Below are 21,785 nucleotides of genomic sequence, written 5' to 3' on the forward strand. Positions count from 1 at the left end.
TGCAGTAACTGACAGTCTGTCCACACTCAAGGGCCCTACCTACTACTGGATATGAGATAAAGTTATCACACGGTACTCCTTGTGGGATAATGTGGAGTTCTAACATTACTTAGGATTAGACAGTAGTTTGATGGGTGGGATAGATGGCCAGAAGTTGAAGGCCAAAAGACATGTGAGTTGTATTCACATACCTGTACCTGTGATGTCCATCATAGCCAGTCCCCAGCTAGAAGTCATGAATGTTGCACTGGACATGTATGGCACTTGTGCTTATCTTCTAGCCCTGTGCCTTCTTACATCCCGCAACTTTCACTTTAGGGGGATGGTGTACTTTTGCACCACCGTGGCAGTTTTTATCATTTTTTTAATGTTAAATTCCCTGCCTGTCACTGGATTATTGAACTGTTTTTACTTGATACTCAGTTTAAGCCCATCTTACATGTGATGATTATTTGGGGAGAGACTTTGTTCAGTATACTCCATTTTTGTATTGAAGTTCAGACTTCCCTGTCCTGTCCCTTGCATTTGAACTATTTAGATGCAGAAACACTAATTTTTGAACCAAAGTTCTAGAATGTGTTACACTTGTTATAAATTCCTTTTTGTGTAAGATTTGGTACCTGCTTGAATACCATAGGTCTGAATGCCCATCACTTGTTAGTACATGTACATCTTTGTAGATTCCTGTTACCATGTTACAACTGTTTGGATTTTGTATGTTTTTACATAGATCTGGCTTGAGAACATTGCTATTGCTGCAGTATCTCTGTTGCCTTGGTCACTGCTGGGTCTGTTTTAGCAAAGATTATATTGTCTTGGATCTCTGGGCCTACCATACAAAGAAGACAATATTCGTCCATAGCATCCAGTTTTTTGCAGGTTCTAGAAACTAACCAGTTACTGTTGAAAGAAGTATGTTTTTTATTTCTGATAGAAGGCTGGCCATTGTGAGAAAAATGTTTCTTCTCATTGATTATATTTTGTGCACCATTGCTCATTTTACTGTCCCAGTCTCTTTCTCCAATGTTAGAGATGGTAGTTATGCTGCCTGTGGTGGCCTTTAGGGAGAGTACATTTGCAGTGATTTCTGTGTTAAAATTTCCTTTTTTCACTGCCAGATGCAGTACTGGAACGCAGTGTAGCCAACCTGCTCCTAGGAGGCCCTTTAAGACATTTCTTTAACTTGGTTATGTGGCGTATAGTATAGTAAGCATAGTAAGGTGACCTGAAGAACCTTCCTCCACATCCCAAGGACTACTAGGCAAGCTGTTACTAGAGCCTTTTTTCAGGCTACATTACTAAGATTGCCTAATACAGTGTCACCGTCAAGTCTTACTTGATGTTTTACCACCTAGAGCTGAGCAAATCTCGTTAGTTAAGTGATTTTTTGAGATAGTAATGCCAGCGTGATTTATGCTGCTGATGTTTACATTTGCTGCCTGTAATCATACCCTACTAATTCGTAAGAGTTTTTTAATGTATGTTTTACTGTAAATTAAATATTAGTGGTGATGTGAAATGAAATGAATCCTGATGTTAGCTTTTATTGAATCTTACATGAAACAGATAAAACTATTTGTGAGCATCTAGCTAGTAACTAATGTAAATGTGAAAGTTTTTTGCATTTTTGCATGATTTACAATGGCTTACAACAGTTTTGGGGAGGTTCTGTAGATGAGTGGGTTGTAAGTAATCAGTTCTTGTAGGCTGTTATTATAATTGAAGCATTTTTTTAGCAGTCTGACTCTTTATTTTCTTGTAAGTCTTTTAAGAGTTTTGTTTTCCTTTGGTTGTCTGGGTATTGGGTGCCTTGCAGTAGTCCCGCCAAAAAAAGAAAACTATATTCTAACTTCTTTTTTTTGGCACATTTTGCCCCCACTTCTTACTGATCCTTAGTCCCCTTCTGGCCATTCATCCCATTCTTTCCTTATCATCACTGGGGTGAGGGTCGACAGGGAAGAGGCCATCATTAAGGTAGCCTTCAGGGGCAGTTTGGTTTTTGTGTCTTTAAGGCAACCCCCCCTGCACCGACCCAATGACAATATGTGGGTGGGATCTGCAGTGTACTGACCTGTACGACAGGCTGAAGTCAGTAGGATACCCAATCCACCAACAGGTGACACTGTGTGACAGCTTCTCCCCATCTTCTGTAGGGAAGTCAGGCCAGCACACATGTGCCTTTGGGCATGCGCGCCCTCTCCCTTCCCTGGATGGGAGCACCCATTATCCTTTGTCAGTGCCATTAAGCACCTGAAATGCTAATCGACCTTGGGTTGCTTGAGCTGTAGACATGACTGAATTACTCTATATGACCAGTGCAGGCTACTACTCCAACTCCTTTTGAATTTTAGGGAACCTTTACAGCAGTTTGTGTGTTTTCTGGTCACCTACTTTTTTTTCTGTGTTGTTATCTTAATGCTTTGAATGACATGGTTTTGAGTGACTTTTCATTCTCTTTGTTTTAATATATTTGCCATGCTAATTTCTTGTGGTAGAGAGGTGTAGATGATAGTGCGGATTCGCTCACTATCTGTCCACCAACACTGACAGTTTTTTTTTATCTTTTTTTGATGTATGTTTCATTAAGGTAAGAATGGTTATTTCAAGTATGTGTTTAGCCAAACCAAGAACTCCTGAAGGATCTCCTCTATCATGAAATGAGGATTTGTAGTGTTACACAGCACTGTGACTTTTGCAACAGTTAAGTAGATCAAAGTAATAAAATTAGTTGTGTTGTAGTGATTTGTGTGCATGAAATGTCAGCACTTATGATAATTTTGCATGTGTTTTTTAAACAGCTCCGTACTGTAATGAATTAATTCAGAATATGGAAAGCAACCCTCTGTCTCGAATGATTTGGCGTGCACTGAAGCCTCTGCTTGTTGGTACAATACTGTACACACCAGATACAGTTGCCACACGGCGAATTATGGAAGAGGTAAGTCATACTTAAGAGTCCCATATCATTTTTAACTAGGTAAGTGAACTGATCCTTAAACCTTTTGCAGCCATGGCTGCTCATGTCTCTTAAAAAGATGTGTATGCAGAAGTCGGAGTGGTGGTGGTGATAGGGTGGGGATAGTTTTTGCAACAGCTCTGTTTCCTGAAAGAAATCCTACTACTTTCTCAGTACATTGTATTGTGCTTATATGACCTTCTCCCTTGTATGTAGAGGTGCAGTTGTTGTTTGTCTTTTGGCTTTTCCCGGTTAAGGGTCGCCACAGTGGAACTCTGGTCCGCTAATGATTGGCAGTAGATTTTCACGAATGCCAAGGTGCCAGCTCGATGTCCAACCTTCAACGAAGGCACGCCCATTTATGCATATCTTTCGAACGCCCATCCAACCGCGGGGAGGACATGCAGACTCCACACAGAAGGCAATCCTCGCACTTCAACTGAGAATCGAATGGCAGAACCTCTTGCTGTGAGGCAACAACGCTACCGCTGTAACACTGCGGATGGTTATGTAGAGGTACAGTGATGAAGTTATTTAACTTTAGAGATTGCCACGCTCTTCCTGCTGTATAGCCTCAACCAGCAGGTAACTCAGATTGTAAGTGCCATTATTGGATGTCCACTTTCTCATCATTTGGACCCCTTATTAGTCCGAGTTCCTGGTGCTGCCTTGGAGAATCTGAGCCTGATTTATGCTTGGAATGGTTTTAGATTCGTTTTCAGAAAATGAGTAAGCTTGACAGTAAGTGGAGGTGACAGTTTCGTTTTTTTTAACCATAGATATATCTCATAATGGACTTGGTCTGGTTTTATAAATACTTTTAGAAATTTATTGAGCTTCTTGGTAATATTAAGTGCCAGATGATTTTTTTTTTACTATACATAATTTATTCTGGCAAAGTTATATCTGTACTGTTGCTCACATGGGTCATTAAAAATGTCCATGCATCTGTTTATTATTCAGTTAACTGAATAAATAAAATAAATAATTAAAAATACAGCTCTGACTATATTTCTGTGAAGATGAATCTTTTAAGAATTTTGTGGACTGTTTTTTTTTCTCACTGCACCACTGTATATGTACCAGGTTAAGTGGTGTAATAATATTCAGTTGCCACAACTTGCAAGTTATTTGCATTTAAGAAGTGTGTAAGGCCCCGTAGATATAACAGCTAATTGAAGGGTGATCTGGTCTCGTTGGATGATTAAGTATAGAGTCTGAAGTTATGTGAGAGAAGATGATGGTTATGTTATAGTTACACAGTGTAGTTGATTTGTGACTCATTTCTTTAGACAGTATGTTACAACCCCAGCCTCCTTTAATTGTGCAACCTTTTGTGGCTGATCTGTGGAAAGTGTGTGTGTGTGTGTGTGTGTGTGTGTGTGTGTGTGTGTGTGTGTGTGTGTGTGTGTGTGTGTGTGTGTGTGTGTGTGTGCGTGTGTGTGTGTGTGTGTGACTTTCAGAAGTGTACAGGTTTCAGGTGTGCACTAGCTCCCATTTCTTTTAGTACTGTGGATCCTGCATTGCTGGCTCACACGCTGTTTCTGTGGTAAGCTCCTGTCACTTGTATGTTACCACAGTTTTCCATGCTGCTTGTCAGCACTGTACATAATTCATTGATCAGCAGTATTGTAACCTGAGTAGATTGATAGTATCTCCTTAGTTTTTAACATAGTATGTATTTACAGTGATAAAAACATCAGTCTGTATTCACATAAGTACTCATTTTCAATTGTGTACTTGTGTATAGTGTAAGCATGTTGCTTAATAGGGTTCTTTTTTCGAGACCTGTACTGCACATCTTATTATAATTGAGACACAGTTGCAGCAGAGAAGTTTATGTCATGGCAGTAAACATAGTACAGAATTTTTTTTTTGTATCTCAGTAGATAGCAATGATGTGGGACTTGACATTCTTGCAGTTGTTGCTGATATTAACTGAAAATGTCACCATCCATGCTGGTTTTATCTGACATCTTCCTCCTGTGTAAGCCCCTTTGCTGTACCTGATGCTGATTTGCTGGCGGGTAGTTGAATATGGTCTTACAGTCTACCCTGTATAAAGGATATAGGCCCCTGTATGGAGGGATATAGGCTACTTCTGAAGGAAGGGTCAATCAAGATTGCAGGGAGCTCAGCAGGAGTATTGTCTGAAGAGCTCATCTGAAAATCTCTAATGAAAAGCAAGCAGTTCCAGTCATTATTCTAATTAAATTTAGTGTACTGGGTGTCTGTTCATGTCTACCCACATTGCCCACAGCACCTGGTAAATGGGAAAATAGATTAGAAAAGTAATTTAAGTCTAAAAATCTAAATAAAGCGGTCCGTAACAAAGAAGGATACAGCGGGAAGTTAGAAGACTGAGCGATTTGCATGAACCCCTTCCTTTGTTTTTTTATCCATAGTTTAACTCTTGTGTATTCTGCACAAGGATTATTTAAACCTTTTGCTTCCCACTGATGACTGCTTAATCTGTAGACACAGGCATACAGTTGTTGAAAGTATGAAGTGCCTTTCTTGCCACCCTGTCACTCATGTTTGAATTGCCAGTGTTGGTTTGTTTTTCACTAGTAAGAAAGTGCAACTGTAAAATTGTTTGCAAGTAGGCAGACTGCTAGCCAAGTTCTTGCTGATTGCTGCCCAATGGTGTGTTCCCCTTACTTGGGGAAATTATCTTCCATTGAGTCTTGTCCCTACACACATATCCATTTTACACCTCTCAGAAATTTTCAGGAGACTGATAACAGCACTGTTTTCCTTATAATTACACAGCTACATTTAACATAGATGTTGAGATCATTTGTACCATTTTAAACCTCACAAAAACTTTTCATCTAACTGCCCGTGTCAGATTGCGTCCCGCACTTGTATTCTCCCAGTGATTTGCAGATTACCTGTATGATCTGGTTTGCGCTCACATTTGGCTGGGTTGGATTTGTTTCAAATGCATATGGCAGTACAGTGTAGTGGTATAACAAATTAATCCTCACTACCCCCCAACTACTTTTCTACCCAAACTTCTAGAATTTGTGTTGACTTTACAACTGTCCTGAGCTATGGTGTTTTGTACTATCAACCAGGCATCTATGTATCTGTTGTAAAGATCCCGTATCTTCTGTCACACATTGATTTTATGCCTTACTGCCTCCTCAACGGTCTTATTTTTTAGTTCAGATTTCTTATAAAAGCAGCTGCGGCCACTGGGCACACATTGTGCCTTAGCTTTTTGTGTTTGGTTTGTATACAGTTTATCTTATCTGATCACAAAAAAAAAAAATCTGTTGACCAAGTTTTATAAATAGAAGCCGAGCTTCTGCTTATTTTTTTCTCTGGTTTAAGCAGTTGTGTGGCATAATTGTGCTACATTAGCATGTGTATACTTTGATATCTTGTGGACTGAAACATAGCGTGCTTGTCACAAGGAATTATGTACGACTGCTGATGATATTCATTATAGTTCTAGGATGCGCATGCCACTCCATGTTCAGTGTCACTGAAACTACTAAAAACGAGGTTTTATTAGTCTTACCTCCAGTCTTTTGTGAAAAAAAAAAAAACGATATTTGAGTTTTACCTATCTGTCATTTTACCTCTTTAGTGTCCAAGATGAAACAGATTTTCTAACAACAGACTTAAGTAGTGACAGTTCTGTAATAAACAGATGAAATGCATATTTGTCCTTCTATACCTGTTTGGGAAGGATTATACTTAAAGAGAAATTTATACTTGCTGAAGTAGTGTATCATCTGCTCTAGTAGCACTGGTTTACACAATGAAGGTTTGCACTAAAGGGTAGGGATAATTTAGAGAATGTATATATAACGTGATGCTGGACAAAACAAAGTGAGCCTTATGTGTTAAGTTTTTATTGTTATAATTGCTTTGTGAAAGAAAACTGCAGTTGCTAAACCTTAGTAAAATGATTTGCTTGCTTTGTGTTTTCTAAAGTAGTTCCCCTTTGTATCGAGTTTATTTTCATTTTAATTTTAATGGGATATCACAAAGAAAAATATATTCTACTTTACACACTGAAACAGTGACAGATGGCAGTGACAGGTGACACAGATTGGCCAAGTGCCTTACTTCTGAGGACCTTCAGCTATATGTCAACATTGCATTGACTGAGTGGCTCGTGACGGCTACTTCATAGTATCTCTGTATTGGAAGGGTACTACAGAAATCAGAAGGTTTCTGCTTTTTTCACCGAGAGTCAGGTGCTTAGGTAATTGCAGAGGTCAGCACCATTTGCATAATACACATTCTTGTATTTTTTCTTGAATGTGGGAAGGTAGAAAGAGACTTGTAAGTAGTGCTTATTATAAATGTCTCATGCACATGCAGTCTTTTAACTGTTTGTTTTGATAACATTAACCACTGACGTTTTTGTGTTGCCAATAGGTGAATAAGACCTTTCAGGAACTGTCTGTTTTCCAAGATGTGGGAGGAATGTGGAAAGAGTTGAAGCCCAAAATAAGGACGTTTATGAAGGACAGTCAAGAAATGAATCTTGTTCGGGTGAGTGTTCAGAGGAGATGCTCTGCAGTTTCTACAGTAATGAGTAAAATAAAAAGGACCAACAGCACACATCTGAGAAAGAGCCTGAGCTGTTCTGAGCTTATAGTGAGGCTGAAGGGTAGCATTTCATGTCCTTGAGAATTCAAATCTTCTTCCTCATTGAGGACATAGGCACATTCTGTAGGTCAGCATTGGTGGCTGTGAAAATGGAGATGCAGCTTTGTGTAGAAGTGATCCATGTAGACGTGAACATATCAACCGCTTCGATCATGCTGCTGACAGCGACAAATAGAAGGAGTTAAGAGAATGTTTTAGCCACTGATGGTAATGGTTGTCCATTATTCCTCCTCCTGTTTGCACAGACAGTGCTGTCATTTATTAGGCCTAGTATGTGACACATCTGAGTAAGTCCATCAGAGAGAGTTCATGTCTTGCATTGACTCTGGAGGGTAAGACTATCCTAGAGTCTGGTGTTGCAATGGAGGCATACCTGCTCTGCCCACCAAAATAAAAAAGTAAATGAAAAGGCATGGGAGTGGGAGTGCAGTTTTCTAAATCGTGTACCCACACGTCATCATTTTTGCATATGACCATTTGTTTTTTACTGTCTGACAGCAAAGCCATGCCTGATCATTGTATGTGTCTGGAGTTAAAGGACAACAGTACAGCCATAACTGAGTGTTCCAGTAGTGCATTTGTAAAGCTACAGCTTCTGTCTGTGGTAAGACAGCTTTAAAAGAAGGTGCAGGCCATCAGGAAGTGGTTGTGGAGTTAAGGAGAGATGGGAATGAGGTAATGATATCATGCTGTGCTGTGACTTAGTCATGTCACATCATTTGCAGATTGTTTGACACATCCATATAAAGGTCTGAGTGGGGCAGTGAAAAAGAAAGTTGACATCAATGATTTGGTACTGGAAGGTGCATTGTATACATACTGTATAAAGCAGTCACAGAGTCTGACTTTACTGTGAGTTATACCACTAGGGCTGCTTCTCACTCCTGTTGTGAAAAGTAAACTGTAGGACTACCATAGGATAAGTGTTGTGAACAGTGTCTGACTGGGAGCTGGACACTGGTATGTCTGTGTGAAGGACAGTAACTTAAAGGCAAACATGATGGCAGGGGGAAATAAAATTTAATAATTACTTCTCAGAATAATATTTTGTCTCAAGTACATTACTTAAATTGTTATTGTACTTGCAAAGGAAACACAGTGTGCATCTAGAACACTTCTGATGGATTATAAAATTGACATGTTTTATTTTGGCTAAAGAATCTGTAATACATAACAGTTTCTGAGATGCATAGTTGGGAGGGAGGAAGGGATAATGATTATCCAGAAAAAAGAAAAAGTCCCCATTTCTATAGTTTGGCAGTATGTCAAGGACAGGGACCTAGTCCCTCGCTGTTGTTGATCAAATAGGCTGGTGGGTAGAGGCAGCAAACTCTTACCAGATTACCAGAGTTCAGTGGGGGAAAGGGGCAGTAATGAAATATTTAGACCTCATATTCTGTACCGTGTCACTTTGTCTGGCAGTTAGTGTTGTTAAGTAAAGATTCTGTGCTTTGAACTTGTCTTTTATAATCCCTGTTAAAAACCTCTCTATCCTTGGATGTCAAACACTTGGGACAGAATTGGTTGAAGAATGTGGCATAATCAAGACTTTAGGGAAAGAAATGTGTTCTTTTCTGAGGGGAGACATCACATAAAGATGTCTTCTGTGTGGCCTTCAGTAGCTGGTGCAACACGTGGTGCCTACTTCTGTAACATGTCATGCGGCAGTTTTTTTGTTTAATTTTATTATTTCAAGGTCTCCCACATGGGGCACAAACACACACATACTGAGTTTGGCCTGTCACAACATGCCTACACTAGAGGTAAGCGATATGCACACTCAAAGATTTCTTGTGCACGGTTTAAACCTTCGTCTGCAGTGCATCATTGAAGGATTCCAATACTCAGTGCCTAAAAACATGGCTTGTTAAATGTACCTGTATTTACTAGCTCACCTAGATCATAATCAGGGAAACCGCACACTATCTTTTTTTTTTTTTTTTTTTGGCTGGGACCAAATTATTGCCTTCACTTTCTTTTTTTATGTTTATTTGACTCAGTGATATTGAAAAGAGAACCTGAAGGCCTTCATTAATAATAACAGAACTGAACAGCAGAGGACAAGATGTAGTACAAAGATAAGTTAATGGGCTCATCCAGACATCCCAGGCAAGATCAGAGAAGGCAGAAGGAATGCGACACATAATGTTGGCCTGAACAGCACACCTGTAGTGGCCTCTATTCTTTCATCATGGGAGTCATCATCCAGTATTGAGAGGATGTCATCCCACTTTTCGTACTTAATTGGACATGCAGTTGAGTGGGGATGCAACTCCTGGTGCCCACTCTTACAGCAAGATCTGGGTTGTTAGTCATTGCTTTCTCTTTCTCATTGGCACAACCAGATCCCCCTGAAGAGAACCTTGAACAGGTTGTGTATCCATTGTGGCCAGTTTTGTGGGTCTGATCTCAGGCCCAAAGGATGGAGTAAATTTTGCCTGGTTGTTCAAGGCCTAGGGCTGGCATTATGCAGAAGCTGCTGTGTGCACATTATTTGGGCCTTGGCCTTCCCCATTCTTGTCTTGCATTTTAAGAACATGTTCAACACATGATGGTTGACTGGATACATGAACATATGGCCCAGCAGTTGGGTACAAGGTTGGTAGTTGACCCTACAGTGGCCTTTCATCACTTGCACATGCCTCCCTGTCACTCACAACATTGTCTGAACTTTTGCCTTCTGTGACCCCAACTACTGTCCTGATATCAGAGTACAAGAGCTATTAAAAGGGAATTTACCAGGCATGAGCACCTTCCTATATTCTTATTTTTATTCCATTGCCGAGCCCGAGGAGGTAGACATTCCTGTTCCACAGACTGATAGACTAATGAGTATTTTTATCCTTTTAGCACTTACCCAGAATACCTGTCCTTTATAGGTTTTTCAGTGTATCTATTATGTTTGCTGTCCTCCTGAAGACTCCTTCCATGGTGGGACCACCCTTCCCCTTGTTGGAGCATGTCAGTGCTTGTCATGGTTAGAAAGAGATTGTTGTTGTGGGTCAGTCCTTCTTTGAACTCTTATTAGGGATACCACATTTGTAGTTTAGAAGTACCATATTCATATCCTTCCATGGCTAATAAGGCAGACCATTTGTATCATTCACTGCCAAGGTGGAGTTTTCTTTATTTCCTAAGAGAGGTTTATGTGACATTTCTTTTAGGCATAGGTGTTTTAGCACCAGCATTTGGCTGGTCTTTCCTTATACTAAATGTCAGGTGCTGTGTACAGGTTTAGAGAAATGGATTATGCCTGAGATGACCTGGGTTCTTTTAGTGGTCCAGGCATTGGTATTGGTGGAGCTGGCTGTTGAGGAATAGGAGTGAATGTCAGTGGTCAGTTCATCCATGTTGAGGAGAGGGAAACTGTAAAGTCCAGCTGTAAGCGTACTTGCTGGTGGTTGGTCCAATGCTGTAACTTATTGCCAAGGCACTATCTAATGTTTGTGTAGCCAATGAGCGTGTGCATGCTAGTCTAATGTTATGAGTGGGAGGATGCATGGCATAGCCAAGTATTATAATGTACCTACCAGCTGATATGGAGCAGGCTGATAAGCATGTTAAAATACCTGACCTGTCACAGGGTGACAGGAGCTGTACTCCTACTCTTGATTCTCCTTTGTGGTATTTTTCAGTGCCAGGAGTGGGGACACTAAACTGACCATTTGGGGATATGGCTGAATGAGGAGATGGTGGGCCAAAAAGAAGATGAAAAATGTTATGGACAGGTTTTGTCACAGCAAACTGTACTTCCTGCTTTTGCTGCTTTAAAGACTTACTTGAGATGACATTCAGTGAGGACGGTGTCACTTATTTGCAGTTTTTCTTTTAACACCACAAGCGAACATACCAGTTACTGATTTTCTTTTGTTTTCATAATTACATTTACCTTTGCAGAATTATTGCCTCTGCCTCCTTTAGCGTTTCAGCACCCATTTTTTTTTTTTATTTTTCCTTCATTCTATTTGGAGTGCTTTAACTTTGTTTTTCTGATTTCTTCTGCAGTTGTTCGACCTTTGTTATTAGCACCTTGATAAAGCTGAAACTGAAGTTGAAACACTATAACTTGTACATCCATTCCAGGAGTATAATATTATATTGGAGGGGTATGCTTTTCAGTTATCCTGTCTGAACTCCCTGTTTCATCTTTTAGGCTTGTTCCACCTTTTTTTAGGTTGTTTTTTTGGTATACTTCTTGGGATCCTAACTTGTTCCACTCTGTGCAGAAAGACCTCTCAAAGTAAAATGTAACAAACATCCAAGTCATTTTGTCTTTTATAGGGTCTTTTGCTGTAGATGACTGACTCACTCTGTCTCTTACCCCCTTTACATAGAACTCTGTAGCTGGAAGCTCATTTATGAGCATTTGAGGCATATAATTTAAGAATTTAGTAAGTTTGCATTTATAAGTGCATGGTCAACTTGAGTTCAATGTGAGGTAGAAACTAGAGGTCCTGTTAGTACACTTGCTTCATATCTCCCCCAAAGGTACCAAGAGTAGATCAAAGGGGATTTTTTTACGCTTTTAGTGCAGAAACGTCTGATTTTTAAGAAGAGGTATGTCTGAAGTCACAGAACAATGCCCCCAAATATTTCACCCACTTCAGGTGCCCCTATTGAAGTTCTGCTAATATGGTAAGTATCTACACATCTCTTCTACCAACGTATTTTAGGTAAACTGAATTGCACCAAACTGAGAATGGTCACCCCATCATTCTAGACCAAAAGTTTACAACCTGAGAGCAAAAAGTATCATTATTTTAGCCATTTCATTAACTGTTTTTGAACAACATTCTGTGTAGGCTCCTAGCTTGATTTTTAATGATACAAATAAGTATGTCAACAAACAACTGAAATGTAGAAATGTAGATACTTTAACAATACTGTATTGCTGCTGTTAGGTCTACTCATGTTTTTAAATGCCAGAGGTTGGACGCTTAACTCCAGCCTGTGTGCCATCATTTCAAGGGGCTTTTTTGCAGACTGACTTTAATTTTACTTAATTTGTAATTTTAAACTGATGGTATTTTTGGGATGAAACTAAATCAACTGCTAGTAATAGCTTGTTTTGTTTCTGAGTTCTGGTCTCACACATTTTCCCCTGACAATTTCAGGAATCTAGCAGATGTACACTGTTTTCTTATATTAGAATTTCAGAGAGTTTGCTGGTGTCCCAGAATGACTGCAGCAAGGTTAGAACATAAATCAAAACAACAGTAATTCTGAGTTTACTTGCTTTATTTATTTGTATATGTATTTATTCAGCATGATGTTTATACTGTCCCTAGTGTGCTAATGCACTATACTGTCGTTGACAGGGTCCTGGGTTAGATATTTGGCAGGGGTGAATGTATAGAGTTGAGTTGGCCTATTGGGCTAATTAGCTGCGCTGTATGGTGTGGCATTAGCTTTGAAGTAGTAACGACGTAAGTTATGCTGTGGCCCACTGGTTTTCATTACAGATCTTTCCTTTGTTTTAGGTTATGGCTTTCAAGACTTTTTTAAATATTACTGGGGTTTTGTTTGCTACACTTACAACTGAAAGAAAACAAAAGAAAAAGGTAAATGGCCACAGCTCAAAGAGAGTAGTTTGTTTTGGTTAAAAAAATTCTTAGGGTGTGCAGTTGTATTTTATGATTTGTGAGATGAAGCCTGGTGATGACCAGAGAGTTAAAACAAATTAAACTGAGTACGATGAAACTGTTGGTGGCATTTTAATACCGTTTAGGTGCCTGTGATCTGGATGGAGTTTTCTCCGGCATTGTTTTTGTAAACTGCTGTATTATTTGTGTGAAGACAGCAGGCTTGTGCGACCACACTGGAATATCTCAAACAAAAGTCAACAAGACAGGAGTGGCCATGCCTTGTGCTGAACTTTCTCTTTAATCAGATTTTAACCCTTAGTCATACCATGGGGCATCTGCCAAAACCCTTCATTTGTTTTAGATGGGCGTGCAGACTATTAACCAAGGAAATGTTTGTAATGAATTGTGAATTTTAAGTGGTGTAGTCATTATGCTAATTTTTGTAAATTTAATATTTCTCCGAATTATCACAGAGCCTTCTGAAGAGTAATGCTAGTGCCAGTATATTCAGACAGCAGTTGGATGGCTACAACTTGACAATTGAGCAGATATCTATGTTTCTTTCTAAACATCCAGAAGATGTGCATAATTCAGATGGTGCTGTCTATACTTGGCGAGAAGTCTTGAATGAAACGGATCATGCTATCCAGATGATATCTAAATTTATGGAGGTTTGTTCTTGTTCTTTTTGTTCTCCTTCTCTTGTACTAAGCTTCATTGTTTAAGAGTTTGTAATTGGCTGAGAGCCTAGGACATGTTCCCAAATAGCAGCGTATTTGTGTTCATTTTGTAAACATAAGTCTAGTTTCAAGTTGAATCAGAATGGTTATTGTAAGAGAACAGTTCTTGCATGTGTCTTGTTTTCCACTAGTATTTGTGTACAAAACCACATGCTTTGCATGTAGTGCAGTGTAGCAGATAGTGTAAAACAAATTTTAATTACTTGTAGGACAACATATTGTTTTGCTTAGTTTATGAATTTGTAACTGCTGACATCAGAGTATTAGGCAATAGTGCTATGCAGAGTATTTGTGTGTGTTTGTAATTTTAATTTGATAAGACATACTCTGCTGCTTCCTTGGGATGAAAATACACTCTTCTCAGGGGGACAGCAAAGCTTGCCAGCTGAACTATTAGATCAGATGTAAATTTCTTGCATAATCCTGCAGCTTTGAAATGTATCCGTCTATTGCTTGTGTGTGATGTCACCAGCAAGGCAAGATGTTTACAAGTAAGAAGGGAAAATTAATGTCATCTAGTCTGTTGAGCTTAACTAACTATATGTTAGGCCTGCACTGTTCACTTTTAAATAGTGGCGTGTTTGTTTGTGTCTGTGTGTCTGTGTGTGTATGTGTGTGTATGTATGCGTTTGGGTAGGTATAGTGCTAACTGATCAATACAATCGGATCTGTTTTTTTAGTCTCTAAGATACATTTGGCTTGTTCTTAATTGCTGTGTAAATTTATAAAACTGTGTTGCAGGCAATGAGCAGTATGTAGTTATTATAAAAGCACATTTGCCATGTTAAGAGATGAGATGAGATGTTAAACCGAGACCCCATTTGCCTAACTTGGTGGTAACTCATGTGGATGTAAAAGATCCCCATGGCACCTATCAAAAAGAGCTGAAAAGATCCCTGATGTCCTGGCCAAATTTCTCCTAGTAGTAGAAATGCCACTTCGGGTTTCCTCTGAAAAAGGCTACTAGCGTAGTGAGGCCACCCCAGTCTATAAAAGATAAATAAATAAAAATAAAATGTAGTGTTTGTATTACTGACCTAGTGAGACCCAACTTCTTCAGTGGAAAAATAAGTCCTGGTTTGCCTTTCAGTCATTTTTGCTGATGTTATTAGGTTGGCCTGAGAAGCAGAGGTTGACCTGCAGGTTACCTTATGGTTAGAGGAAATGAGAAAGCTACTGATTGTAACTTGCTGCAGATTACCCTGTGGCTAGGTGAAATGAGCAACCTAGTTGTTGTTTGCTCTAGGTTACCTTGCAGTTATGGCAAATGAGCAAGCTGGTGATAGTTACCTACAGTTGCTCATTTTTTTTTTATCATCTTAAGTGAGTCACACTTCTTATAAATAGATGCTTAAAGCAACCAAGGTAAAGAAATCCAGTTTTGCATTTGTATAAGTGTGACAGTTGCAGGAATGAGGTAGAAACACTTGTTATTCAAGGAACTACTTGTCTTACAAGTTGTCATTCCCATTGAGGCTGCAACATGAAATTACTTTAGTCCTCTGTCTTACATTGAACCCTCTTGCTTATGAAACCTAACTGTTTTGCACAAACTGAGTATTTAATGCGTTCTTTTGCAGATTTTTTTTCTTGTTAATTTTTACCACACTTTTCATATTTGGTGCTTTCATATGAGTTGTTTCTTGAGAATTTTTAATGGTAGCTGAATATTTCACAAGAACTGACTTGTACTGATTTTTTCTTCACTGTGTATGGCTTGAACTTATTCTTTTATTAACATGTATATATATATTTTCCACAGTAAATCATCTCATTGAGACGATGAGTGGGCCTCTGTCTTGAATGACAAAAGTGGTTTGTTGGGTGGCTGGCCACTAAAATAAGGAGGAGTTCGGCAACACAGTAACAACTATCCCATGGGGGGACATGACAAGGAATGGCAGATTAATCATGTGTTTCTAATTTTCAGTTGTCTGACTTTGAAGGTGTCACAAGTTTATAAGGATATAGCATGAAAACTTTCTGGAAAAAGGCAGATATTAGTTCTGCTGTTTTGCTGAGAGACATCTTGTTGAGAACTTTTCAAAATTGTTCTCACTGAGTGTCCCTCTTGTTGACCTGGCCAGCTTGCTGAGTCTTACTTCATCTAATGCCATCGTGGATGAGGGGCACAGTTTTCCGAAACTGAGATCAGAATTCTCTATATAGGGAAACAGTGATCCTTTTTACTGTATGTAAGTAGCAGGGGTTTATGGGAAATGTCACTCACATGTGGGATACAAGGTGATTAGTCTTGGTGATTTGGGCTCGGAAATGATTAGTTGTGATAAGTTGAGAAAGTGGTATCTTGCCGATTCCCTAATCTGTGAGTTACCAGCGGACTGAACTCAGTGAGTAGGTGCTCGACAGGTTTGCCTTTGAAGTAATGGACCAGATCTCCCTGTAGACCACATCATTTTAGAATGTAAGATTAGTGAAGCTTACAGTTTACCTAGCTTGGATACTAGTGCTTATGACAGTCTAGTGTTACAAATTATTTTAAAAAGCTGCTTGTCTGTAATAGATGCAGACAGTCATATTAAGAGTTATCAGTTATTGGGGTGCAGTACATTAAATATGTTGAATAGTTGTGTTCTCTCCCTTGTCAGCTCAGCTCATTGAGGATGTCCAAATTCTTTATTCATCGCCTAATGCAGCCAAACTATACACTGAAGTTGTGATGTTGTGCAGTACCAGCACATTATCAATCTGTCATTATAAATGACTTACTGATAACTCTGCATGTCAGCGTAACAACTCTACAAATTCATTGATAATCATTAGCCATAGTAACACTTGTGATAGCTCAGTAAACTACTCCGGTTCTGATTTTTAAAACAGATTTGCACACTGTTGCTGAATAAACTTATTTAAAATGTTTCTAAACACTTGTGTTTGCACTGCATATTCAGGAATGCTGCACTTTTGCATATAAAGTAAATTTCAGTGCCAGTTCATCATATGTTTGGCTTTCCACCTTATCCTCCCTAACTCACTCTACACTGTTTATCTTATGCTTGTTCCATAAACAGTTGATGTTTCTGACTTCCTGCCCACATTTTAGTTTCAAACAAAGTATTTATTTCATACTTTATTAGATTATCTTTCAAATTCAGTTTTGTATACACTGCAAGGTGTGTTACATCCCACGTCTTTAGAGGAATTCTGTTCCACAAATTTTTTAGCATCTGCCCCCTATTTTTTCTCTAAAGTATCAGTTCTCTTCATTTTTTTACCCTTAACCTCACCGTGTATCTTTTTCTTATTCTTCACGTCTTTATCTGTTAATGTTTGCCAAGAGTGTTGTTAGTATTCGGAGGGGACCCAGAACTGCCTCTTTCTGCAGTTCATACAGGATTGCTCGTATCAGTAGGGTTTCTAAATATCTCTGAAAAATTATTTTTTATTAGCCAGTTGCTCGTACTACTGCTGGGACTGTGTGCCCTTATTCCCTATTGCAGCATGTCTTGATATTTTTAAACTTTGTATCATTCATTGTAGCAATTTTGATAATCGGTGCTGCTTTTGTCTTTTTCTTTTGCGCTACAATATCCAGTTTCCTTACTTATACCTCCTTCGATGTTGGTATGAGATACATGATCATTGCTTCTTCATTTTAAGTAATCCTTTGTGGTTCATTTTTCGAATGCCTCTCAGCTACCTCTGTGTGGAATGATAACACAGTCTCCAGTGTAGCGGTTTTGTCACATTGTTAAGTGGTTTTGTATACAGCCTCAGTCATAAGCATATCACAGCCTACAACAAGATGCATAACTGTTCATAGCTCTCTGCTGCAAAACATACATTTGTCTGTATTTCTGACCTTTTCTATGGATTTTGTGAACTATTCACTCTCCTGAGCTGCCAATGTTAACCTTTCATATTCTGGTTTAAATTCGCCTCACCTCAGCTGCCTGTGCTTCAGCTCTTGATCAACGTGATTGTTCCATTAGTTCGCTGCACTTTCTGCTGTAACTGTGAACTTTTCACTTTTCTTTTTTTTCTTAGTCACATTCTTTATATTCTTTCTGTTGATGTTATGCACTTTCTTTTACTACATGATTTTTGTCTACTTCTGGTTTGATTGCCATCCCTGCTTCTTTCCTAAAAGCTTCTGCTAATCCGAGGAAAGATATCATGTTAAGAATTATTTTCTTCCTTCTTCACAAATATACCAAATAACCAAGGAAAAACATCAACCCAGGCTGCAGTCCAAACTTCCTTTGTTACAACTTCGCAAACATGAAATGCCTCTGTTAAGCACTTTCATCCCAAATTTCTCAGGGACTTCATCAGAACAAAGGAATTACCCCAACCCAGTCCTTAAATATATGCCAAATTAGTTAATTAAAATCAGTAATATCCAAATTACGAAATGTCTTGAGCCTTAAAAATATACAACACTGTTTACAATGTGTATGTGTATAGGAATAATATATATACTTGTATAAATAAAACCTAACTTTTATGACACATACAGCACTGTTGCATGACCTTTTATTAAACATGAATTTATCATCCTAAAATGTTTCTAAACTTTAACACGCAATTGATGCTTACACACTCATTAATTTTGCCATTTAAGTTCAGCAATATTTAAATTTTCATCTACCACAAACCCCTGTGCATCCTTTACTATTTGTTCAGTCACTAAAAATCCAAACCTATGATTCTGATATTCTTTAACATGTCTATACAGCGCATTAGTTAGCTTCATATTTTTGATATCAGTGACATGTTCATATATCCTGTCTTTAAATTGCCTACAAGTCTTTCCTATGTAAAATGTCAGACATTCTAAACATTTGGCCATATAAACCACATTTGTAGTTCTACAATTATAATGCCCCCTGATAGTTAAGTCCTTCCCGGTAAGGCAGAACGTATTGCTAGTCACCAGTATATAGGGGCATTGTGTGCAACTGCCACAGTTAAAGTTCCCGGCCTTTTTACTTCCTTCTCTAAAATTGTATAAGCCAGACTCCAAAATTTTCTTGAAAGACCTGGCCTTTCTATAAATAAAACTAGGCTTATCACCCACAACCTTAATCTCTTCCTTATCAATACGTAATATTTCCCAATTCTTCTTAATCACTGTTGCTATGTTAAAGGAATCAATATTATAAGTGGAAATGAAACTTCTTCCCATATTTTTCTTCAGATTATTGCTGTCAATATTATTAGCTGTTGTCAAACTCACATTATAAATGCCCCCTAAGACAGGCTTATAAACCCTTTTATTTCTCTTGTTGAATACTTTTTGTTTAATATTATCAACAAGGGTTAATGGATAGCCTCTCTTCAAAAACATGTTGGAAATAAGTTCCAGTTCTTCCTCAAATTCTCTATCCAAACTAACCATTTTGGCTGCCCTAACAAATTGGCCCTTAACAGTTGCCTTTTTCGGATGGTTTGGGTACCAACTGGTATAACTCAAATATAAACTGGAAAAAGTGGGCTTCCTATAAATCCTAGACACAAACCTTCTTTCCTGTGAATCAACCCTCAATTCAGTGTCTAAATAAGTTACTTTTTTCTTTACTGTATTCATATGTAAATTAAAAAAATTCACAGTTTCATTGATATAATTCAAAAATTCTGTTAATTTTTTTTGCATACCTTTCCACAGCAAACACATGTCATCCAGGTATTGGGTAAAAAACACAATATCATCCCTAAATTGACTATGAAAACTATTTTTTCTCCCAGTATGACATGACATAGTTCGCAAATATGGGAGTACAAGCTGCCCCAATTGCTACTCCAGTCACTTGCTTATAGTACTATCCCTCGAAAAACAAATAATTGTTTTTAAGCGCCACTTCCATTAAGGTGCTGAACACAGTAATGTTATCCTATTCAAAGCATCTAGTGTCTGCTAATTGTAGTTCTAACCATGCTAAACCAATACCATAGGAAATTACAGAAAATAAATTACATATGTCTATAGTAACTAAGTAAACGTTGTCCTTATATGCAATTTTATTTATAGTATCTAAAAATTGCCAAGAGTCTTTACATATATATAGGGAAAATACTGCCAGCCATTCTTCAAGTGAAAATCTAAGTATCTCCCAATGAAAACAGTTTTCGCCCTCTTTCCATCCACAATGGGTCTAAAACTTGTGTATTTCAATCCTTTATGTATTTTGGGAATTCCAAAAATGTTTGAAACTACTGGGTGGTCATTTTTTAAATATGCATATTCATTCCCATCAATTTGCCTGTGAAACAGCATGTCCTCCAATAGCATGTCAATTTGTCTATAAGCGATATTAATTTCATTAAGAGAACTTTCTTGATATATGTCATCATTCAACATGCTGGACATGTTGTTACTATAATCACAACAATCCATTATGACTACCCCATTACCCTTACTTAAATGGCAGTTATTTTTTAATGCCACAAAAGCCCCTGGAATTAATGAGTGTGTAAGCATCAATTGCGTGTTAAAAGTTTAGAAACATTTTAGGATGATAAATTCATGTTTAATAAAAGGTCATGCAACAATGCTGTATGTGTCATACCTAAAAGTTAGGTTTTATTCATACAAGTATATATATTATTCCTATACACATACACAGTGTAAATAGTGTTGTATATTTTTAAGGCTCAAGAGATTTCGTAATTGGATATTATTGATTTTAATTAACTAATTTGACATGTATTTAAGGACTGGGTTGCGGTAATTCCTTTGTTCTGATGAAGTCCTGAGAAATCTGGGATGAAACTGCTTAACAGAGGCATTTCATGTTTGTGAAGTTGTAATAAAGGATGTTTGGACTAGGGTTACCATATTTGTTTTTATGTAAAAGAGGATGAAAAATATGTGCTGCTACCAGCACATATTATTTCGTCCTGTTAAACCTGAAGAGCAAAAAAAAAGGGGGTGTATTTTGGCCCATATGCCGGTATACGAGCCAATCAAAACCTCGCACAGCGGACCCTCTTCTGTCATCAAACAGTTCCGCATTGAACAGAGCTCCGCTTTTTGATTGGCTCGTATACCGGTATACGAGCCAATCAAAACCTCGCACAGCGGACCCTCTTCTGTTCAATGCAGAACATCAAGCTGTTCCGCATTGAACAGAGCTCCGCTTTTTGATTGGCTCTTATACCGGTATACGAGCCAATCAAAAACTCGCACAGCGGACCATCTTCTGTTCAATGCGGAACATCAAGCAGTTCCGCATTGAACAGAGCTCTGTGTTTTGATTGGCTCGTATACCGGTATATGAGCCAATCAAAAAAAAAAAAAAAAAAAAAAAAAAACAAAGCAGAGGAAAGACTCTGAAATAGGGGTGTCTGTTTTTTGAAAATTCTGCGAACCCGGACAAATCGCAGCATTTTTAAAAACCGCCCGGACAGGAGCCCAAAAAAAGAGGATGTGTCCGGGGAAACCTGGATGTATGGTAACCTTAGTTTGGACTGCAGCTTGGGTTGACGTTTTTCCGTGGTTATTTGTTTTCTTCATTTTTTAGAACTTTCATTATGTTTGGATCCATTATGCATATGAATATATGTACATATCACAGACCTTTATGTGTAGTCAAGTTAAAGGATGCCCATGTGTTCTTCAGACCAAGATCTATGTAATCTTGGAAAACTGTGGTTTGTATATCATTTGATGAGCATGAAGCAGTTGTCTTGTTTTCTTATGCAGCTTATTTGGGTCTTGTTCAGACCAGTCGATCACCCCAAAGCTGCATATTAAAACAGGGGTTGCAAGTTGAGTTATACTTTGAACTTTATTCCTGGATATCTAAGCAGTGTGACTGTTAGTTTCAGTCCTCTAAAGTTTTCCTTACTAAGCTTTGCTCTCATTTATTCATGCTGTATTGATGCCCCTTCATCTTATTCTTCAGTTTT

The 21,785-nt window shown here is 38.3% G+C and overlaps 1 protein-coding gene across 1 annotated transcript in view; it reads left to right on the plus strand.

The window, feature by feature from the left end:
• Positions 1–21,785, plus strand: part of ABCA1 (ATP binding cassette subfamily A member 1) — a 767,698-nt gene that overhangs the window by 430,386 nt on the left and 315,527 nt on the right. The window contains exons 10-12 of the mRNA XM_044068257.1: positions 2,799–2,938; positions 7,355–7,471; positions 13,647–13,844. Coding sequence (XP_043924192.1) covers positions 2,799–2,938; positions 7,355–7,471; positions 13,647–13,844 — 455 coding nt within the window. The remainder of the gene's footprint in view (positions 1–2,798; positions 2,939–7,354; positions 7,472–13,646; positions 13,845–21,785) is intronic.

Source organism: Protopterus annectens, chromosome 4.part0, assembly GCF_019279795.1.
Source record: "Protopterus annectens isolate FY-2018-M chromosome 4.part0, PAN1.0, whole genome shotgun sequence".
Classification (NCBI taxonomy): domain Eukaryota; kingdom Metazoa; phylum Chordata; order Ceratodontiformes; family Protopteridae; genus Protopterus; species Protopterus annectens.